At 48.0% G+C, this 21109-nt stretch overlaps 1 protein-coding gene and 1 pseudogene across 2 annotated transcripts in view; one reads left to right on the plus strand and one right to left on the minus strand.

Moving 5' to 3' along the window:
- The window catches only part of LOC144487891 (villin-1-like), a 52095-nt gene that overhangs the window by 28137 nt on the left and 2849 nt on the right, over positions 1-21109 (minus strand). For both annotated transcript variants that reach the window (XM_078205942.1, XM_078205943.1), the window contains exons 2-9: positions 14595-14685; positions 12771-12845; positions 9881-10077; positions 8153-8261; positions 5614-5724; positions 3349-3551; positions 2715-2793; positions 762-860 (exon numbers count right to left, since the gene is read on the minus strand). In XM_078205942.1, coding sequence (XP_078062068.1) covers positions 762-860; positions 2715-2793; positions 3349-3551; positions 5614-5724; positions 8153-8261; positions 9881-10077; positions 12771-12845; positions 14595-14669 — 948 coding nt within the window. In that variant the 5' untranslated portion in view covers positions 14670-14685. The remainder of the gene's footprint in view (positions 1-761; positions 861-2714; positions 2794-3348; positions 3552-5613; positions 5725-8152; positions 8262-9880; positions 10078-12770; positions 12846-14594; positions 14686-21109) is intronic.
- LOC144487893 (U2 spliceosomal RNA) lies at positions 20133-20343 on the plus strand (annotated as a pseudogene).

A 21109-nucleotide genomic window follows, 5' to 3' on the forward strand; every position in this document is an offset into this window, starting at 1 on the left:
AGGCTTTTATTCACAACAAGAATAGAGCATACTGCTTAACAATACTATCCCAGACTAAGGGCCACTAGGAAGTAGCAGTGACCTTTATACTCCTGTAAGAAGGCGGAGCCAAACGGAGTGTACCACAGAACAATGCTAACAGGTGGAACACCCCAACCCTAACCCCAACAGTAACAAGAGTAACATAAGTACCCATAGTGGTAACCATCTATGGTTCACCACACCAGCCTCCCATCCATTGACTCTGTCCACACTTCCCACTGCCTCGGAAAAGCAGCCAGCATAATTAAGGACCCCACGCACCCCGGACATTCTCTCCTCCACCTTCTTCCGTCAGTAAAAAGGTACAAAAGTCTGAGGTCACGTACCAACCGACTCAAGAACAGCTTCTTCCCTGCTGCTGTCAGACTTTTGAATGGACCTACCTTGCATTAAGTTGATCTTTCTCTACACCCTAGCTATGACTGTAACATTACATTCTGCACTCTTTCGTTTCCTTCTCGATGAAGGGTATGCTTCGTCTGTATAGCGCGCAGGAAACAATACTTTTCACTGTGTGTTAATACATGTGACAATAATAAATCAAATCAAATTCATCATTTAAAGACTCTGGGATTCCAGTCTTTGACATCAGCTGTCATTATTACAACTCAGTCCACACTTTGGATAGGTAATGTTAGAAATGAGAAGTTGTGGCAATGGTAGGGATGTCTTAAGGTGTTGCTAAGTGCCTGGGAAGGTGCGAGCTGTGCCACACTCACCATTGCTCTGGTTAGGGATGACTGTCGCTCCTGTTTGGATGCCTTCTTCCCCTTCCACACAAAGATTTTCAATCCACCTTGGTCCACAATGTAGCAATCCTAAAATAAAATTAAACAGCTTACAATTCAGTTGCTTAGGGTTTTAAAAATTGTATTCCTGTATCTCAACCCCACAGAGTGCTTTACGGTCAGGTGGGTCTGCACCGACTCTCCGAAGGAGAATCCCATCAGGCCCTCTCCTCCACCCCCAGTCACCCTGCGCATTTGCCACGTCCAATCCATCTAAATCGGCACATCTTTGGAGTGGGAGAGGAAACAGGGAGAAGCCCACGCATACATGGGGAGAATGGCGTCACGGTGGCACAATGGTTAGCACTGCTGCCTCACAGCGCCAGGGACCCGGGTTCGATTCCCAGCTTGGGCCACTGTCTGTATGGAGTTTGCACGTTCTCCCCATGTCTGCGTGGGTTTCCTCCAGGTGCTCCAGTTACCTCCCACCGTCCAAAGATGTGCAGGTTAGGTGCATTGGCCATGCTAAATTGACCCTAGTGTCAGGGGGATTAGCAGGGTAAATATGTGGGGTTACAAGATTGAGGCCTGGGTGGGATTGTGGTTGGTGCAGACTCGATGGGCCGTTTGGCCTCCTTCTGCATTGTAGGGATTCTATTCTAACCAGGTGCCCTGATTTTATTCCAAAGTCCAAAGATGTGCAGGTTAGGGGGATTAACCATGGTAAATGCATGGGATTACAGAGATAGGGCTGAGGCGGCGGCCTGGGTAAAATAATCTTGTCAGAGAGTCGGTGCAGACTCGATGGGCCAAATGGCCTCTTCTGCTCTGCAGGGATTGTGACATCACTAGAAAGAAAATGAGTCATGTGATGCAGTCTCAGTTTCACTTTTATTTTGAGCAGAGCACACACACACACAGCTCCGATGGCCTGGTCAAGCATAGGTCCAGGCAGCAGGTGACCGAGGACTTCACACATCGTGACTCTCTGGATATTATTAAACTAGAAAGAGTGCAGAAAAGATTTCAGGATGCTACTGGAATTTGATGGTTTGAATTACAAGGAGAGGCTGGAAAAACTGGGACTTTTTTCCCTGCAGCGTAGGAGGCTTAGGGATGATCTTATAGAGGTCTACAAAATAATGAGGGGCACAGATCAGCTAGATAGTCAATATCTTTTCCCAAAGGTAGGGGAGTCTAAAACTAGAGGGCATAGGTTTAAGGTGAGAGCATAAGACAAGAGCAGAACTAGGCCACTCGGCCCATCGAGTCTGCTCCGTCATTCAATCATGGTTCTCATCCCCATTCTCCTGCCTTTTCCCCATAACCCCTGATCCCCTTATTAATCAAGAACTTATCTATCTCAGAGGGGAGAGATACAAGAGAGTCCATAGGGGCAATGTTTTCACAGAGGGTGGCGAGTGTCTGGAACAAGCTGCCAGAGGCAGTAGTTGAGGCGGGTACAATTTTGTCTTTTAAAAAGCATTTAGACAGTTACATGGGTAAGATGGGTATAGTGGGATATGGGACAAATGTGGGCAATTGGGACTAGCTTAGGGGTTTAAAAAACAAAGGGCAGCATGGACAAGTTGGGCTGAAGGGCCTGTTTCCATGTTGAAACCTCTATGACTGCCCCTCTCCTGTAGCCATGTTGGTTGCCAGGTATCCCTGGAGGGGAAGCATGGGGTGTCCATCGGCACGGGAGTGGCCTTAGTGCCTGTGGGCACCAACAGGGGCCATGGTGCTTGATCAACCTCCAATCACATTTTTGAGGTTCGACATTTCCTTCGAGATTCCGTTCACTTTGATGCAGCGTTCTTTTAAGGAGCGGAGTTTTCACACTGCCACGAGCCATTCCAGATCACGCCCCTTGGGTTCTGCCCTCGCGGGAACAGTTTCTCCTCAAACCACCCCCTCCTCCTGAAAAGCAATTGTTTCACTTACTTCACTGTTCAGCAGGTCCTGGGTCAGAGGTCGAGCAGCCACTTCCTGTACCACAAGGTTTCCCTTGGAGTCAGTCACTCTGGAGGGGAAGGAAAGGCATAGAGTGACCACACTGGGTTTAACCCCCAAGATTGGCCTGAAATCGGTCAGCACTGGACAATCCATTCAAAACGTCCAATAATTCTGCTCCTGAAGTGTCAAAAATCCTGTCCCTCCCAACAGGATTTCCATTCGCAAAATTCAGACACCCATTGTCAAATTATTCATTTTCAATCTAAATTTATTGTAGACTACCATCTCATCTCTTGATTCCCATTGCGTTTCTCCCCCAACACCCTCCATTCCCCAGAATCCTCACAGCGCCAGGGACCCGGGTTCATTTCCGGCCTCTGTCACTGTCTGTGTGGAGTTTGCACATTCTCCCAGTGTCTGCGTGGGTTTCCTCCGGTTCCTTCCACCCTGGTGTCAGGGAGATTAGCAGGGTAAATGTGTGTGGTTACGGGGATCGGGCCTGGGTGGGATTGTGGTCGGTGCAGACTCGATGGGCTAAAGTGATTCTACACCATTCCCTCCCTCTCTGCCCCCCCCTCCCCCCGCATTCTTCCTCGTCTCCAGTAGTGAACCTCTCGCTCACCGGTAAAGTTTCACTGCTGTCCTCTGATGTTGGTCCACCACTTTATCTGGAATCGGCGATTTGATTTCTTTCCGCTCACCCAGCAGGTGACACATCAGCTTTTTCAGCTGTGGAGAGGCAGCCTCATTCTGCCCGTCAATCACTACAACTTGACCACGCCCCCCATGCTCCCGGTCCCGGATATCTTTAGCCAATTGCATTGCCTGAAAAATCAAACACACAATAGCATAATAGGGATTGCACCTCCAGGCACCAGAGAAACAGAGCACCAGCAGAAGACCACAAGGCCATTCGGCCCCTCGAGTCTGCTCCACCATTCAGTAGGATCATGACCAAACGCACGCACAGTATCCCAAGGTGACTTGCATGAGCATTGGCAAAGACTGACATTGAGCTGCTTAAGGAGATATGAGGAACGGACAGCCACCCAAAGAGGGAGGTCTTGGTGATGCAATGGGTTGTGTCCCTACCCCTGAACCAGAAGCTCCGGTTTCAAGTCCCACCCCAGGATTTGGTGGCCAAGGAAGGTGTACATAACGCGGTCAAACAGGTTGTGGGTCAACCTGCAAAATCCTTCCAAACACAGCAATGACAGGCAGCAACAAGTGGGAGAGAAATTGGTGCCTCCACCATCACTGTCCATAACTCCAGGTTACAACACGCATGTGAGAAAAACATGCATGTTGCCACTCAGATTCCTGAGTTCCCTAGTGAAGTGTAACACGTCACTATGGAGGAAGGGGGGGGGGGGGGGGGGAGAAAGAGGAAGATTTGAGGGAATTCCAGAGCTTAGACCCAGGCAACCGAGGGCATGTCCACCAATGATGGACTGATTAAACCGGGGACTGGAGAAAGCAGAATTGGAGAAGTGAGAACTCTGATAATAATTTGGGGGCTTGAGGAGGTTACAGAGATAGGGAGGAGACAAGGAGATGGAGGAATTTGAAATTAAAGATTAGAATAAGGTGGAGTTCCATGCAAAAGGAGGAGGTGATGGCCCAGTGGTATTGTTGCTGGACTATTAATACAGAAACTCAGCTAATGTTCTGGGGACCCAGGCTCAAATTCAATAACAAATATCTGGAATTAAGAATCTACTAATGACCATGAAACCATTTTTGATTGTTGGAAAAACACATCTGGGTCACTAATGTCCTTTAGGGAAGGAAATCTGCCGTCCTTACCCAGTCTGGCCTACATGTGACTCCAGAGCCACAGCAATGTGGTTGACTCTCAATTGCCCTCTGAAATGGCCGAGTGAGACACTCAGTTCAAGGGTGACTAAGGATGGGCAAAAGATGCCGGCCCAGCCAGTGACGCCCATGTCCCATGAAGGAATTTAAAAAAGAAAATCTGACCAGGCTCTGGGTGATGACTGACCAACTGTTTTGAACTGTGACCCAGTAAAACAGAACCAGAGAGACTCACCAGATACACCTGGGTTCAGGTGGGGTAGCACAAAAAGGACAGTCTCCATGATGGAAGCTGGCAGGTTGATGGTTTTTGATGCACTTTCATGGACTTCATTCGTGAACAGCAAGGGATTTGTCATGGAGAGCAGCAACCCGTTTGCAGCCAATTCTAGAATAGCTCTGCCTCGGAGCACTCTTTCCCATGGGGTGATTCCCCACTCTGAGTCCAGATCGGAACCCCCCACCTACTCACCCACCCCCAAGCTACCAAATACAGATATATCCAGCACACAGGTTAGACTTTGATAAATAATAAGAAATATGTAACAGGCACAGCTCATCATGATCTCAATACCCAAACCACATTAACCTGTTTGTGCAGCGATTAGTTCCAATGGTTAAGGAAGACAATATAGACCATCTTCTGAGGCAACTCAGTCACATCAAAGCAGGACAAACTGCAGCAGCTGAAGGTAGTGGTTGATGCCATCTTCTCACCACAAGTTGGCAATAAATACCAACTCTGCCACCGACAACCAACAACTCTTTAAACAATAACATTGCCAAAAGTACATCAGACAGTACGGCTAGGCTCAAACTGCAGCCTGTGTCTAAGAGGGGGGCAGTGGGGGAGTACATCAGACAGTACGGCTAGACTCAAACTGCAGCCTGTGTCTAAGAGGGGGGCGGGGGGGGTGGGGTCAATAATGAGAATGAGGGGAACCCAACAAGCTAATTTCCTCTGGGTAATCGGACAGTAACATGACCAGTGTGAATGTCCATTACCCTCCCCCACACGCCATCCATTCTGTCTCCACTGGTTCCGCTAGAGGAGCCAACAGGAGTCTATTACCTTGAGTCGCTCTTGGTGGTTGCTCAGAGGTCCATTCCACTGCACAATCAGTTTCCCCAGGTCCAGCAGGAAGACATCACCAGTGTTGAAACTCTTCCAACTCAATTCAACCTGAAAAGATTCACAAAATCCAATCACACATCCACCCGAAAGCAGCCGTATGGACACGCCAACGCCAATTGTACAACGTAGGGTTTTAAAAAAATGATTTTTAATTTCCTCACACAGGTCCTCAAGCATAAAAAAGTTAAATTATCCTCAGTGTAGATATGCTCTGGTGTTGCTGACTTCAACAATGGTAATGGGGAGATAGCGGTAATGTCACTAGACTGATAATCTAGAGGCCCAGGCTAATGCTCTGGGGGATATTGATTCAAATCCTACCACGGCAGCTGGTGGAATTTAAATTTAATGAATAAATCTGGAATAGAAAGCTAGTCCCAGTAATGGTGACCATGAAACTATCATCGATTGTTGTAAAAACCCATCTGGTTCACTAATGTCCCTTCGGGAAGGAAATCTACCGTCCTTACCCAGACTTGACTGCAAATTTGATACTGCCCTCTGGAATGGTCTAGCAAGCCAATTCAACTCAAGGAAAGTTAAGGACGGGCAACAAATGCTGGCCCACATCCCGTGGAAGAATGGATTAAAAAATTTGGCTACACACGGTCTTCACCAGTGCTTGTACTCCGTCTCCTTCCAATTAACTACCTCCACAGAAAATGAAATGTTCTACCCAACTGCTTCATGCGGTGTTAGTGCTACACACCTTCATAGAATCCCTACAGTGCACAAGGAGGCCATTCGGCCCATTGCATCTGCACCGACCACAATCCCACCCGGGCCCTATTCCCATAACCCCATGCATTTACCCTGCAAATCCCCCTGACACGAGTCAATTTAGCATGGCCAATCAACTGGACTGTGGGAGAAAACTGGAGCACCTGGAGGAAACCCACGCAGACACGGGGAGAACACAGACTCCCTACAGACAGTGACCCAAAGCCGGAATTCAACCTGGGTCCTTGGCGCTGTGAGGCAGCAATGCCACCCCCATTCTAGCAGCCTATCCTTTATTTCCTTATTATGCTTATCTAGCTTCTTGCCCCCAATAGTATCTCCGCTATTCATCTCAACCACTCCCTGGGTTAGTGAATCCACCTTCTCACCACTCTGTGGGTGAAGAGATTGCTCCTTAATATTCCCCTTTTGCATTTATTCTTGACTATCTAATACTTATGGCCCAACTTTGGACTTGCCAAGAATTTCTCTAGTTACCCCTCAGCCATCCTTTTCGAAGAGGGAATCAAGTTTAATCTTTCCTGATAGCAGAACCGAGAGGTCGCAATTGTCACCATTAGAGGCACCTTCCCCAATGCCACGATACTATCTTTCTATCGAAACCAGACAATGTTCTGCACAACTTTATCAAACTTGATTTTTCAATTTAATCCCTTTGGAAATGAAGCCTGTTCTTTGCTTCATTTTGTGGCTTTAATGATCTGCATCACTGTTTTAGTGACCAGTGTTATCAGTGACTTCCACTTATAAATTTGCCAATTGCTCTCCTGTTCCACAAGCTTAACAAGTCATCATAGAAATCATAGAAATCATAGAAATCATAGAAATCATAGAAATCATAGAAATCATAGAAATCATAGAAATCATACAGTACAGAAAGAGGCCATTCGGCCCATCAAGTCTGCACCGACCACAATCCCACCCAGGCCCTACCCCCATATCTACCCACTAATCCCTCCAACCTACGCATCTCAGGACACTAAGGGCAATTTTTAGCATGGCCAATCAACCTAACCCACACGTCTTCTTGTGGTCCAGTCGCTGCAAAGGTTTAAACTCCTGGTTCCAGAGTCATTTTCTGATCCATACGGAACAAGAGAGTATTTCCTGTCTTTGCCTCCAGCAGCAGGGAGTCCAGAACCTGAATAATGCTGAAGAGAGAGAGAGACATGGCTGGGGTTTTACAGTCTTGCTCGGGCGAGACCGGAAATTCCCACCGGAGGTCAACGGAGATTTCCGTTGTCGGATCCTCACCTGCACCAATTCCGTGGTGGGCGAGGTGATAGAATTACGACCATGGTGCCAGAACATTCCGTCTTGTACTCAGAATAAGTGCAAAGAGCGCCACTAACAACAATTGACATGACAGGAGAAAGGGCAGCATTTGTGGAACAATCCTGAGTGTGCCAAAAGCTACACTAACAACCCATTTAAGATCATCAGGTGAGCTTGAAATATGATTCATTCACACTTGCTGGAAGTGACAAACATTCATAGAGCAGTGATCCTGGCCAATTCCCTCCCTCCCTCCAACTAACCTACAGGCACTGAGTCTCATTATACCATCCACCCCCGCAGCTCCTAATAGCACGACTGGAGTGACGAGGTGGTGCCTACAGGAGGAGTGTTCTTTATTTTATTCAGCGGCAGTCTGGCACATTCCCAACGGAGATCTCAGCGACTATCCTGGGAGATATAGAACGGGAGGGGAGTTAAAGTCGATTAAAGTGCTCACCTCACCAGCACACACATTCTTCCGCCCCTTCACATGAAGCAGCCTCTGCACATCATAGGTGTTGGTCTCTACATGTTTCAATCCACTAACGACACCTCCCCGCTTGGTACTGCAAAAGAAACCCCAGAAAATTACCACCAACAATGTGCCAGCTGTGACTCAGTGGGTCAAACAATCGTCAGGGATTCAAATCCCACCCGTGCCCACTGTTACCAGTACAGATCCCAGCTCTCACTCCCCGCTCCCTCTCCCACTGTTACCAGTACAGATCCCAGCTCTCACTCCCCGCTCCCTCTCCCACTGTTACCAGTACAGATCCCAGCTCTCACTCCCCGCTCCCTCTCCCACTGTTACCAGTACAGATCCCAGCTCTCACTCCCCGCTCCCTCTCCCACTGTTACCAGTACAGATCCCAGCTCTCACTCCCCACTCCCTCTCCCACTGTTACCAGTACAGATCCCAGCTCTCACTCCCCGCTCCCTCTCCCACTGTTACCAGTACAGATCCCAGCTCTCACTCCCCACTCCCTCTCCCACTGTTACCAGTACAGATCCCAGCTCTCACTCCCCGCTCCCTCTCCCACTGTTACCAGTACAGATCCCAGCTCTCACTCCCCGCTCCCTCTCCCACTGTTACCAGTACAGATCCCAGCTCTCACTCCCCGCTCCCTCTCCCACTGTTACCAGTACAGATCCCAGCTCTCACTCCCCGCTCCCTCTCCCACTGTTACCAGTACAGATCCCAGCCCTCACTCCGCTCCATTTCCTCAGTTCTTCTTTATTCTTTCACGGGACGTGGGTGTCGCTGGGTCAGCATTTGCTGCCCACCCCTAATTGCCCCCGAACGGAATGTGTCGCTCGGCCATTTCAGAGGGCAGTTAAGAGCCAACCACATTGCTGTGGGTCTGGAGTCACATGTAGGCCAGACCGGGTAAGGACGGCAGATTTCCGTCCCTAAAGGACATTGGTGAACCAGATGGGTTTTTTGATGACAGTTTCATGGTCACCATTACTGAGATTAGCTTTATATTCCAGATTTATTCACTGGATTTAAATTCCACCAGTTACCATTGGGGGACACGAGTTCAAATCCCACTGAGTGTTAGTCTGGGCCTCTGGATTACTAATCCAGTGACATTCCCATTAGTTGACAGCACAGTGGTGAATACTGCTGCCTCATAGCGCCAGGGACCCGGGTTCAATTCCCAGCTTGGGTCACTGTCTGTGTGGAGTCTACACGTTCTCCCCGTGTCTGCGTGGGTTTCCTCCAAAGCGCAAAGATGTGCAGGTTAGGTGGACTGGCCATGGTAAATGTCCAGAGTTATGGGGATAGGGCCTAAGTCAGAGAGTCAGCACAGACTCGATGGGCCAGGTGACCTCTTTCTGCACTCTAGGGATTCTATGAGCACTACACCACCACCTCCCCCTATATCCCAGTGCTGACCCTGCTACTTGTGGTAAACCACTGTTAGCTTATTACCTGTATATGTGACATTCCTGGACACATCCCTGCCGGCCCTACCCGAGACTCCTCCCCCCCCCGGTCCAGGTATAAAGGGGACTGCTCCCCACCCCCCTGCCTCAGTCTGGACCAGTTCATCGGCGTGGGTGTGCTCCAAGTCTTTTGCTAATAAAAGCCTATTTATTCTTGCATACAAACTAGTCTTTGCTCGATTGATGGTGCATCACTACTATTGGCTAATATCTCAATTAAAGCGACTCTACTTACATGAAGCCCTTCTTGAAGTAACCCTTGAAGGCTTCAGACTCGTATCGCTGCACCTCCCGGTGTTGCACTGCCTTGCCCCCCAGGTAATCGTCCATCTGACAGGCGTATATTGCAGCTGCTCCCTGCTCATCCTGAGAGGACTCTCGTCCGATCCAGAAGTGGATGTCGTAGGTGAAGGAACTTCTGCTTTTATGGGTCTGTGGATCGGAAGACAAATTAATCAGTTCCAGTGAGCGTTGAACCTGCTGCCACAGCCAATAGCTGTGCAGAACAAACACCTTTAAAAAGGGAAGCTAGGAAAGGAATGTGCTGATAGGCTGATAGGACTGTGGGGGTGGAACCATGGTGGGCTGAGGACGGACACCAACCAGTTGGGTCGAAGGGTCTTTATCTGGGCAATACATGCTTATGCAACTTGCCTAGGAGTTTTATTCTTTTGAAATCCCTGACTCCAACATTCGCAATTGGAAGAATGTACTCAGGATTGGGATGCAATCCGACAAATACCCCATTTAGAATCAGAGGTTTACAGCATAGAAACAGGCCCTTCGGCCCAACTTGTCCATACTGCTGAATTTTTATCATTAAGCTAGTCCCAATTGCCTGCATTTGGCCCATATCCCTCTATACCCATCTTACCCATGTAACTGTAAATGCTTTTTAAAAGACAAAATTGTACCCGCCTCTACTACTACCTCTGGCAGCTTGTTCCAGACACTCACCACCCTGTGTGTGAAATAATTGCCCCTCTGGACACTTTTGTATCTCTCCCCTCATCTTAAACCTGTGCCCGCTAGTTTTAGACTCCCCTACATTTGGGAATAGATGTTTCTATCTGCTTCTCTCCCAGAAGTGTTTGCCATGGGACTAAGTGCAATAACAACCAGTAGCCTCCTGGTTTCAATCCCAAGTGGCTCACATTGTGTGAAATGCATTGGGCTGCTATTCTACCATGGGAGGCAGCACTTAACCCAATCGTGATCCAGACCCAGTCCCCAGCAAAGTTTTGTATGAAGTTTATCGAAGGTGTTAGACCCACTGAGAAAGTATTAGAAAGAGATGGCATGGATTAAGTTTAAGTTTATTTATTAGTGTCACAAGTAGGCTTACATTAACACTGCAATGAAGTTACTGTGAAAATCCCCGAGTCGCCACACACTAGCGCCTGTTCGGGTACACAGAGGGAGAATTTAGCATGACCAATGCACCCTAACCAGCACGTCTTTCAGACTGTGGGAGAAAACCAGAGCACCTGGAGGAAACCCATGCAGACACGGGGAGAATGTGCAGACTCCGCACAGACAGTGACCCGAGCCGGGAATTGAACCCGGGTCCCTGGCACTGAGGGGCAGCAGTGCTAACCACTGTGCCACCTGTTGGGGGTTATATCATCTCCATCACGTCTGTTTGATGATACAACTGTGTGAATCACATTGAGAGGCAAGTTGAAACACAAAATTGTGGATTGGGAAGTTTAGGGAATTCCAGAGCTTGGGCCATGGCATGACCACCAGAAACGCACAACGAAACAGGGTTGGAGCGTAGAATTATTATTTATGGGATGTGGGTGTCACTGGCCAGGCCTTGCGTTTATTGTCATAAAGGTGCAGTAAGTAGTCTCAACTCCAGGTTAAAGTCTAACAGGTTTATTTGGTAGCGCGAGCTTTCGGAGCGCTGCTCCTTCATCAGGCAACTCACCATCATTTTCATAAAGTGGTGTTGAGCCGCTGCAGTTGATGTGGTGTAGGTACACCCACAGTGCTGTTAGGGAGGGAGTTCAAGGGCTTTGACCCAGCGACACTGAAGGAACAGCCAATACATTTCCAAGTCAGGATGGTGAGTGACTTGGAGGGGAAGCTCCAGGTGGAGGTGTTCCCAGATATCTGCTGCTCTGGGTTCTTCTAGATGGAAGTGGTCGTATGTTTGGAAGGTGCTGTCCAAGGGACCTTAGTGAGTTGCTACAGTGCATCTTGTAGATGGTACACACGGCTGTCACTGTGCAATGGCGGAGGGAGTGAATCTTTGTGGAAGGGGTAGCAATCAAACGGAATGCCTTGTCCTGGATGGTGTTGAGCTTCAATTGTTGTTGGAGCCGCACCCATCCAGGCAAGTGGGGAGTGTTCCATCACACTCCTGACTTGTGCCTTGTAGATGGTGGACAAGCTTTGGGGAGCCAGGAGGTGAGTTACTTATCGCAGCATTCTCAACCTCTGACCTGCTCTGGGAGCCAAGTTCCGCACACATGAGGACGGCCTAAACCGGGATGTTGGATTTATGTCACATTATCAGTAACCCCCACAGCTTGCCTCCTGGACTTGCAGAATTTCACTAGCTGTTGTGTCTGGAGACAATACACATCTCTTTAACCTGTGTTGAATGCTCCCTCCACCCACATTGTCTGTACATTTAAGACCTGGCTGGCTGTAGAGATTTGCATTCTAATCAGTATTCTATAATTTGATTTGTGTGTCTGTTTGCACTGTTTGAGAACAGATATCCACTCCATCTGACGAAGGAGCTGTGCTCCGAAAGCTTATGGTATTTGCTACCAAATAAACCTGTTGGACTTTAACCTGGTGTTGTGAGACTTCTTACTCTGCTCTGGTAGCCACTATTTATATGGCTGAGTCTCAGTTCAGTTTCTGGTCACAGATAACCCCCAGGACGCGGATAGTGGGGCATTCAGCAAATGTCAGGAGACAATGGTTATATCCTCAGAGTTATAGGGCTGGAGGAGGTTACAAAGATGGAGAGCGGAGAGACTATGGAGAGGTCAGAGTTTTAAACATACCAAGGTATAGCAGTATCAAAAGCCTGTGTGTGTCAGTAAAGAGGATGATGCAGGCAGGGAGAGTTTATCACTGAGGGAGAGTAACACTGTTTCACTCACTGCAAACAGAATGTAACAATCGCCTTCATAGAAACTGCCATAGCATTTCCGCGGCACAGGAACCATCTTCATATTCTGTAGAAAAATAAATACCCGAACATCACAAAAACAGACTTGTTATTTGGTAAACCTGTTGTCATAGCAACATGAAGCAGTGCTAACTCCCCCGAGACAGATAGTTACTTTTTGTGGAGTGTGGTTTGGGTGACACACGCCCAAGAAGAGAACCGGAGATAACGCTGCACTTAGAAAAACACGATGCAGAAGTTCCTCTAAAATGTGAGGAAAGGTGTCAGGTAAAAGCATCATGTACGAGTTAGATACAGAGTAAAGCTCCCTCTACACTGTCCCCCATCAAACACTCCCAGGACAGGTACAGCATGGGGTTAGATACAGAGTAAAGCTCCCTCTACACTGTCCCCATCAAACACTCCCAGGACAGGTACAGCACGGGGTTAGATACAGAGTAAAGCTCCCTCTACACTGTCCCCCATCAAACACTCCCAGGACAGGTACAGCATGGGGTTAGATACAGAGTAAAGCTCCCTCTACACTGTCCCCATCAAACACTCCCAGGACAGGTACGGCACAGGGTTAGATACAGAGTAAAGCTCCCTCTACACTGTCCCCCATCAAACACTCCCAGGACAGGTACAGCACGGGGTTAGATACAGAGTAAAGCTCCCTCTACACTGTCCCCCATCAAACACTCCCAGGACAGGTACAGCACGGGGTTAGATACAGAGTAAAGCTCCCTCTACACTGTCCCCATCAAACACTCCCAGGACAGGTACGGCACAGGGTTAGATACAGAGTAAAGCTCCCTCTACACTGTCCCCCATCAAACACTCCCAGGACAGGTACAGCACGGGGTTAGATACAGAGTAAAGCTCCCTTTACACTGTCCCCATCAAACACTCCCAGGACAGGTACAGCACAGGGTTAGATACAGAGTAAAGCTCCCTTTACACTGTCCCCATCAAACACTCCCAGGACAGGTACAGCACGGGGTTAGATACAGAGTAAAGCTCCCTCTACACTGTCCCCATCAAACACTCCCAGGACAGGTACAGCACGGGGTTAGATACAGAGTAAAGCTCCCTCTACACTGTCCCCATCAAACACTCCCAGGACAGGTACAGCACGGGGTTAGATACAGAGTAAAGCTCCCTCTACACTGTCCCCATCAAACACTCCCAGGACAGGTACAGCACGGGGTTAGGTACAGAGTAAAGCTCCCTCTCTCTTTACCTAGGGTGATGTGGTGCAGTAAGCATCAGACAAATGCTGCTCTAATCCAGAGAACTTTGAAGACAAATCCCAGTACAGATATTTGAGAAACTGAATTAAAACATAAGCTCAACACAGAAAGCTGGTTTCAGTAAAAGACCATGAAGCTGATGAATAAACATTAAACTCCAACTTCACACCAGTGCTTACTGGCCTCTGGACTGGTCCTGCAAGCCCCCCCTCAGTAAATGCCTAAACCTTGCCCCGACACCCAGATCCCACCGGTGGTTCTCCCAGCAAATGAAGGAATTTCTACATTCTGAGATAAAGATAAATTACTGCAGACGCTGGAATCTGGAACAGAAAATACTGGAAAATCTCAGCAGGTCTGATTGTTCTCTCTCCTCAGACGCGGAGTCAATATTTTCTGACGAAAGGTCATCCAGACTCGAAACATTGGCTCGATTCTCTCTTCACAGACGCTGTCAGACCTGCTGAGATTTTCCAGCACTTTCTGTTGGAGCCACAGTCCACAGCCGCTGCTACCCGCAGTGCGCGCTGGCCGCACGCTCACATGACGAGGGTTCTACTTGCCTCGATCCGCCATATCTGAATCCCCGGTGTGGTTTTATTCAGGGTTTTGGAGATGGCATTGGTCAGGTCCGGCATGGCTGTCGTGGGATACCTTCAACAACAACAAGAAAGGAGACATGAAGCAAGACACAAAACTCCAACATTTCCATCACACATCAACTTGGCTCCACACTTTAGGAAGATGGGCAAAACTTTAAGGAATCTTAAGGAGATTCATTAAAGGGATAGAGAAAAAACATTCGTATGTGAAGAGCCCCAAAGTAGTGATCACAAGCTGGTCAGTAATAAATCCAGTACAGAATTCTACAGAAACAGAACATGGAACTCACTATTACAGAGAACATTGGAACTATAGATGTATTGAAAGGTCACACTGGACAGGGGGTGGGATGTGGGGATGGAGATTGAAGGTTACACTGATGTGGGATTGGTGAAAGGCTGCTCGAGTGGGGTACAAACACTACAATAGACCACAGGCTGGCTCACCCGCTTCCCATGCTTTACACCACCCAATACAATAGGATCAAGGACTTCACCGAATTGAATGAAACTGTGGCACAAATCGAGAGAGCACCCTCGTAAATGGACATTGCGTCAATTAAAAACAATTTGTAAATGATCAAACCAAAATGTGATGGATGGGTCAAATACCCCAGACCACAGTGTACCCAACGGCCTCAATTACGCCAGCAGATATCACGTGCTTCCTCTCCAGGGATACCCTGCCCCAAACACTGGCACGGCAGAGGGGCAGACAAGCAGGTTGGGGACCTCCTGGATTGCCAACTCCCTGGACTTGTTGGCAAGTTTGGCCAGGACCAGGTTCACGAGGTCCTTCTCCTTCCCCTTCCCAAACCCTCTCCGCCAGGTGCCCAAAGATCGGGAGCATGGGACGGAAGTGCAAACAAACTGTAACAAAGGGGAGGTTTAACATCGAGTCTAGTTTATAGCACAGACTACAAGGAATCTTTCTCCCCCCCCACCCCCCAGTCTTGGAAGAAAACTAACTCAGGTTCACCGGGTGGCACGGTAGCACAGTGGTTAGCACTGCTGCTTCATAGCTCCAGGGTCCCGGGTTCGATTCCCGGCTTGGGTCACTGTCTGTGCCGAGTTTCCACGTTCTCCCTGTGTCTGTGGGGGTTTCCTCCGGGTGCTCCGGTTTCCTCCCACAGTCCAAAGATGTGCGGGTTAGGTTGATTGGCCAGGTTAAAAATTGCCCCTTAGAACCCTGAGATGTGTAGGTTAGAGGGATTAGCGGGTAAACATGTGGGGGCAGGGCCTGGGTGGGATTGTGGTCAGTGCAGACTCGATGGGCTGAATGGCCTCCTTCTGCATTGTAGGTTTTCTATGATTCTATGATTCATTAGGCTGTATTTTCTTCAATATAAACGTTATAAGGGAGTTTTCACTGAGGGAGATTTGATGAGAGAGAGAAATGTTCTCTAATTGGGGAGTCCAAGGTTCAGTATGTATTGCTCCTGCCTTCTGTGGTAAACCACTGTTATCTGTTATCTGTGGTGGTTAACCACCGTAGTTAATATTTCTCAGTACCTGTATATGTGGCACATCCCTGTCGGTTCTGCCCAAGTCTCCTCCCCCTGCTCTGGGTATAAAGGCGGTGGCTCCTCCCCCTTGCCCTCAGTTCAGACCAGATCACCGACAGGGATGGCTCCAAGTTCTTGCCAATAAAAGCCTATCTGTCTTGCTCATAACTAGTCTCGGCTCGATTGATAGTGCATCACCTTCCATAGCTTTAACTTTACAAATATTGACTGGAAAAGCTATAGTTCGAGTACTTTAGAGGGGTCGGTTTTTGTCCAGTGTGTGCAGGAAGGCTTCCTGACGCAGTATGTAGATAGACCAACAAGAGGCGAGGCCACATTGGATTTGGTACTGGGTAATGAACCAGGCCAGGTGTTAGATTTGGAGGTAGGTGAGCACTTTGGTGACAGTGACCACAATTCGATTACGTTTACCTTAGCAATGGAAAAGGATAGGTATATACCGCAGGGCAAGAGTTATAGCTGGGGGAAAGGAAATTATGATGCGATTAGGCGAGATTTAGCTGGCATAGGTTGGGGAAGGAAACTGCAGGGGATGGGCACAATTGTAATGTGGAACTTGTTCAAGGAACAGCTGATAAATATGTACCTGTCAGGCAGGGAGGAAGCAGACGTGTGAGGGAACTGTGGTTTACTAAGGAGGTTGAATCTCGTGAAGAGGAAGAAGGAGACTTATGTTAAGATGAGACGTGAAGGCTCAGTTAGGGCACTTGAGAGTTACAAGTTAGCCAGGAAGGACCTAAAGAAAGAGTTAAGAAGAGCCAGGAGGGGACATGAGAAGTCTTTGGCAGGTAGGATCAAGGAAAACCCTAAAGCTTTCTATAGGTATGTCAGGAGTAAAAGAATGACGAGGGTAAGATTAGGGCCAGTCAAGGACAGGAGTGGGAAGTTGTGCGTGGAGTCTGAAGAGATAGGAGAGGCACTAAATGAATATTTTTCGTCGGTATTCACACTGGAGAGGGACAGTGTTGTTGAGGGAAGTACTGAGATGCAGGCTGTTGGACTGGATGGGATTGATGTTCATAAGAAGGAGGTGTTAGCAATTCTGGAAAGGGTAAAAATAGATAAGTCCCCTGGGCCGGATGGGATTTATCCTAGGATTCTCTGGGAGGCTAGAGAGGAGATTGCAGAGCCTTTGGCTTTGATCTTTGGGTCGTCATTGTCTACAGGAACAGTGCCAGAAGACTGGAGGATAGCAAATGTTGACCCCTTGTTCAAGAAGGGGAGTAGGGACAACCCTGGTAATTATAGACCGGTGAGCCTTACTTCTGTTGTGGACAAAGTATTGGAAAGGATTATAAGAGATAGGATTTATAATTACCTAGAAAGGAATAATTTGATTAGGGATAGTCAGCAAGGTTTTGTGAAGGGTAGGTCGTGCCTCACAAACCTTATTGAGTTCTTTGAGAAGGTGACCAAAGAGGTGGATGAGGGTAAAGCGGTTGATGTGGTGTATATGGATTTCAGCAAAGCGTTTGATAAGGTTCCCCATGGTAAGCTTTTGCAGAAAATACGGACACATGGGATTGAGGGTGATTTAGTGGTTTGGATCAGGAATTGGCTTGCTGTAAGAAAACAAAGGGTGGTGGTTGATGGGAAATATTCATCCTGGAGTTCAGTTACTAGTGGTGTACCGCAAGGATCTGTTTTGGGGCCACTGCTGTTTGGCATTTTTATTAATGACTTGGATGAGGGCGTGGAAGGATGGATTAGTAAATTTGCAGATGACACTAAAGTCGGTGGAGTTGTAGACAGTGCGGAGGGAAGTGGCAGGTTACAGAGGGACATAGATAAGCTGCAGAGCTGGGCTGAGAGGTGGCAAATGGAGTTTAATGCGGAAAAGTGTGAGGTGATTCATTTTGGAAGGAGTAACAGGAATACAGAGTACTGGGCTAATGGTAAGATACTTGGTAGTGTGGATGAACAGAGGGATCTGGGTGATCCCTGAAAGTTGGCACCCAGGTTGATAGGGTTGTTAAGAAGGCGTACGGTGTGTTAGCTTTTATTGGTAGAGGGATTGAGTTTCAGAGCCAGGAGGTCATGCTGCAACTGTACAAAACTCTGGTGCTGCCGCATTTGGAGTATTGCGTACAGTTCTGGTCGCCGTATTATAGGAAGCATGTGGAAGTGTTGGAAAGGGTGCAGAGGAGATTTGCCAGGATGTTGCCTGGTATGGTGGGAAAAACGTATGAGGAAAGGCCGAGGGGCTCGAGGTTGTTTTCGTTAGAGAGAAGGTGGTTAAGAGGTGATTTAATAGAGGCATACAAAATGATCAGAGGATTAGACAGGGTGGATAGTGAGAGCCTTTTTCCTCGGATGGTGATGGCTAACACGAGGGGACATAGCTTTAAATTGAGGGGTGAGAGATATAGGACAGATGTTAAAGGTAGGTTCTTTACTCAGAGAGTAGTAAGGGCGTGGAATGCCCTGCCTGCAGCAGTGGTGGACTCGTCAACGTTGAGAGCGTTCAAGTGGTTATTGGATAAACATATGGATGATATTGGAATAGTGTAGATTAGAGGGGCTTTAGATTGGTACCACTGGTCGGCGCAACAGAGGGCCGAAGGACCTGTACTGCGCTGTAATGTTCTATAGCTGGTAACTGCAGCATGAACATAAAAGACAATGGTTTCTGACAGGACAGCTGGAACGGAGAGATAGGAGAATCATACAGCTCAGGAGGAGGCCATTCAGCCCATCATGCCTGTCCTGAAGGAGCTTTTCATTGGTTTGCAGCCACTCCCTCGACAAAAATCATCTTCTCGTCCAATTCCTATTGAATCTGCTTCTGCTGCCCTTGGCCAGCGCCTTTGGATCACAACAACTGGCCGAATTTACTGATCCTCATCTTCTCTCTGGCTCTCCTGCTAACACCTTCAATCTGTGGGTTCTGAAGGGCGATATTTGACTTGAAACGTTAACAGATTCTCTCTCCACAGATGCTGCCAGACCCGCTGAGATTTTATTTCAGATCTCCAGCATCTGCAAGTTAACATTTATTTTCTTCAATCCGTGTACTCCCTCTGGTTCCTGCGACTTCCCCCGCCCAGACGGGCCCGCGCGACCTTCCCCCGCCCAGACGGGCCCGCGCGACCTTCCCCCGCCCAGAAATGAACAGTTAATCCAGCGTCAATCCAACAATGGTGAATAAATATTGTGACAACGAGCAGTCACCCTCCTGCCTCATGGTGACCCTGGGGTGGTGGGGTCACTGAATTGAAAGGTGCATCTATTGCATCATGAGCTCTCTGCGGCAATGCAGCCAATCGAGCGACTCAGATCCCTGGTTTATAGGAGTTCAAAGGTGTGCCAAAGGAGCATGCAACATTGGGGGAAAAAAACAGCTTTAAGTATAGAGGAAGTGAGAGGGATTATAAAAAGACAAGAGTCAATATTCATTTTATGGCCAATTGAGAACACAACCTTATAAGGCCATTGCAGATAAACTGGTGGTATGAATGAGAAAGCAGAGAATGTCATTGGCTCCAATTACACTTGACGATTGTAGTGGGGTGCGGTTCGAGTAGCCAACCTCCAAGATTGGTCCGCAGTCTCCGGGAGCTGAAGATCAATCTCGGGGTAAAATCTGTAAGGAGAGAAAAAAATTCTCTCCTTACAGATGCTACCAGACCTGCTGAGATTTTCCGGTGTTTTCTTGTTGGTTTCAGATTCCAGCATCCGCAGTAATTTTTATCCGGCGGGGGGGGGGGGGGGGGGGGAGGCGGAGATAAATCAGTTTTTAAAATTTTCTTTGACCACTTTTTAACCTCATTGAAAATTAGGGGATGGGGCGGGGGGGTGTTTGGCTGACAACACAACGAGGTATTGAGTCTTTCTGCTTTCTGATTGGTGTAGGAAGGCACTGCGTCACACGGATGGATGTGTTGGCCAACTAATGGCAGGGGAGTGGGGCAGGAGGTGGGAGTCATGTGATGAAAGCTCCAGGAATGTATTTAATCCCAGTTGGGGGTTTGGAATCGCTTCTCGGCCTTTTGGCTAAGATCAAGTGTAGTATGGAGAGGATGCTGCACTTGGTTGAGGTCATTAGGTTACATTGAAGCTTCATATGTTTCATATGAAGCAATTTTTAAAAAGCGGCATCTCGGCCTTTTGGCTAAGATGCAAATGAGCTCAAGTCTTGGAGGAGGAACCTCCCCCTTCTCCAATCAGCTTGGCTCATGTAGATCAGGCCCAGGACAGGGTGGTTTGGTCGCTCACCCTGTCTTGTCAGCCTGGATCGGAAATGTCTCAACTTGTTGAGACTCTGAATTGGATTTGATTTGATCGAATTGGAAAAGTATTTTTAAAAAAAGAAAAGGAGATTTTTGGAGAAAGGGAGTTTGATTTTCAGCACCGGGAGTAAAGAAATACTGGAAATCTCCCCGGAAAAGGCAGGCTCCCAATTCTTATTGTTCTCGTGACCCTATCAAATCATGTGGACAGGGATCAGTCAGTTATTCTTGTAGGTTCTGGTTTCATTTCCCCAACGAGGCTGAAGTCCACTCAGTCCATTGGCTAAGGGAGTTGGTGGGAGGGATGCAGGGATCACATTCCCCAAAAAGGAAATGGTAATATTACTGAGCTAGCAATCCTGAGGCTCAGGCTATTGCTCTGGGGACCCAGGTTCAAATCCCACCACGGCAGCTGGTGGAATTAAATTCAAGGACAAAATCTGGAATCAAAAAGCTAATCTCACTAATCGTAACCATCAAACCCAAACCCATCTGGGTCACTGATGTCCTTTAGGGAAGGAAATCTGCCATCCTTACCCAGTCTGGCCTACATGTGACTCCAGAGCCACAGCAATGTGGTTGACTCTTAATTGCCCTCTGAAATGGTTCAGCAACACTCTCAGTTCAAGAACAATTAGGGATGCGCAACAAATGCTGGCCCAGCCAGTGACACCCCATCACAAAAGTGATTATGTTTAAAAAAAAATACCCAGTACCCTAT

Source organism: Mustelus asterias, unplaced genomic scaffold (genome assembly GCF_964213995.1).
Source record: "Mustelus asterias unplaced genomic scaffold, sMusAst1.hap1.1 HAP1_SCAFFOLD_1102, whole genome shotgun sequence".
Lineage (NCBI taxonomy): Eukaryota > Metazoa > Chordata > Chondrichthyes > Carcharhiniformes > Triakidae > Mustelus > Mustelus asterias.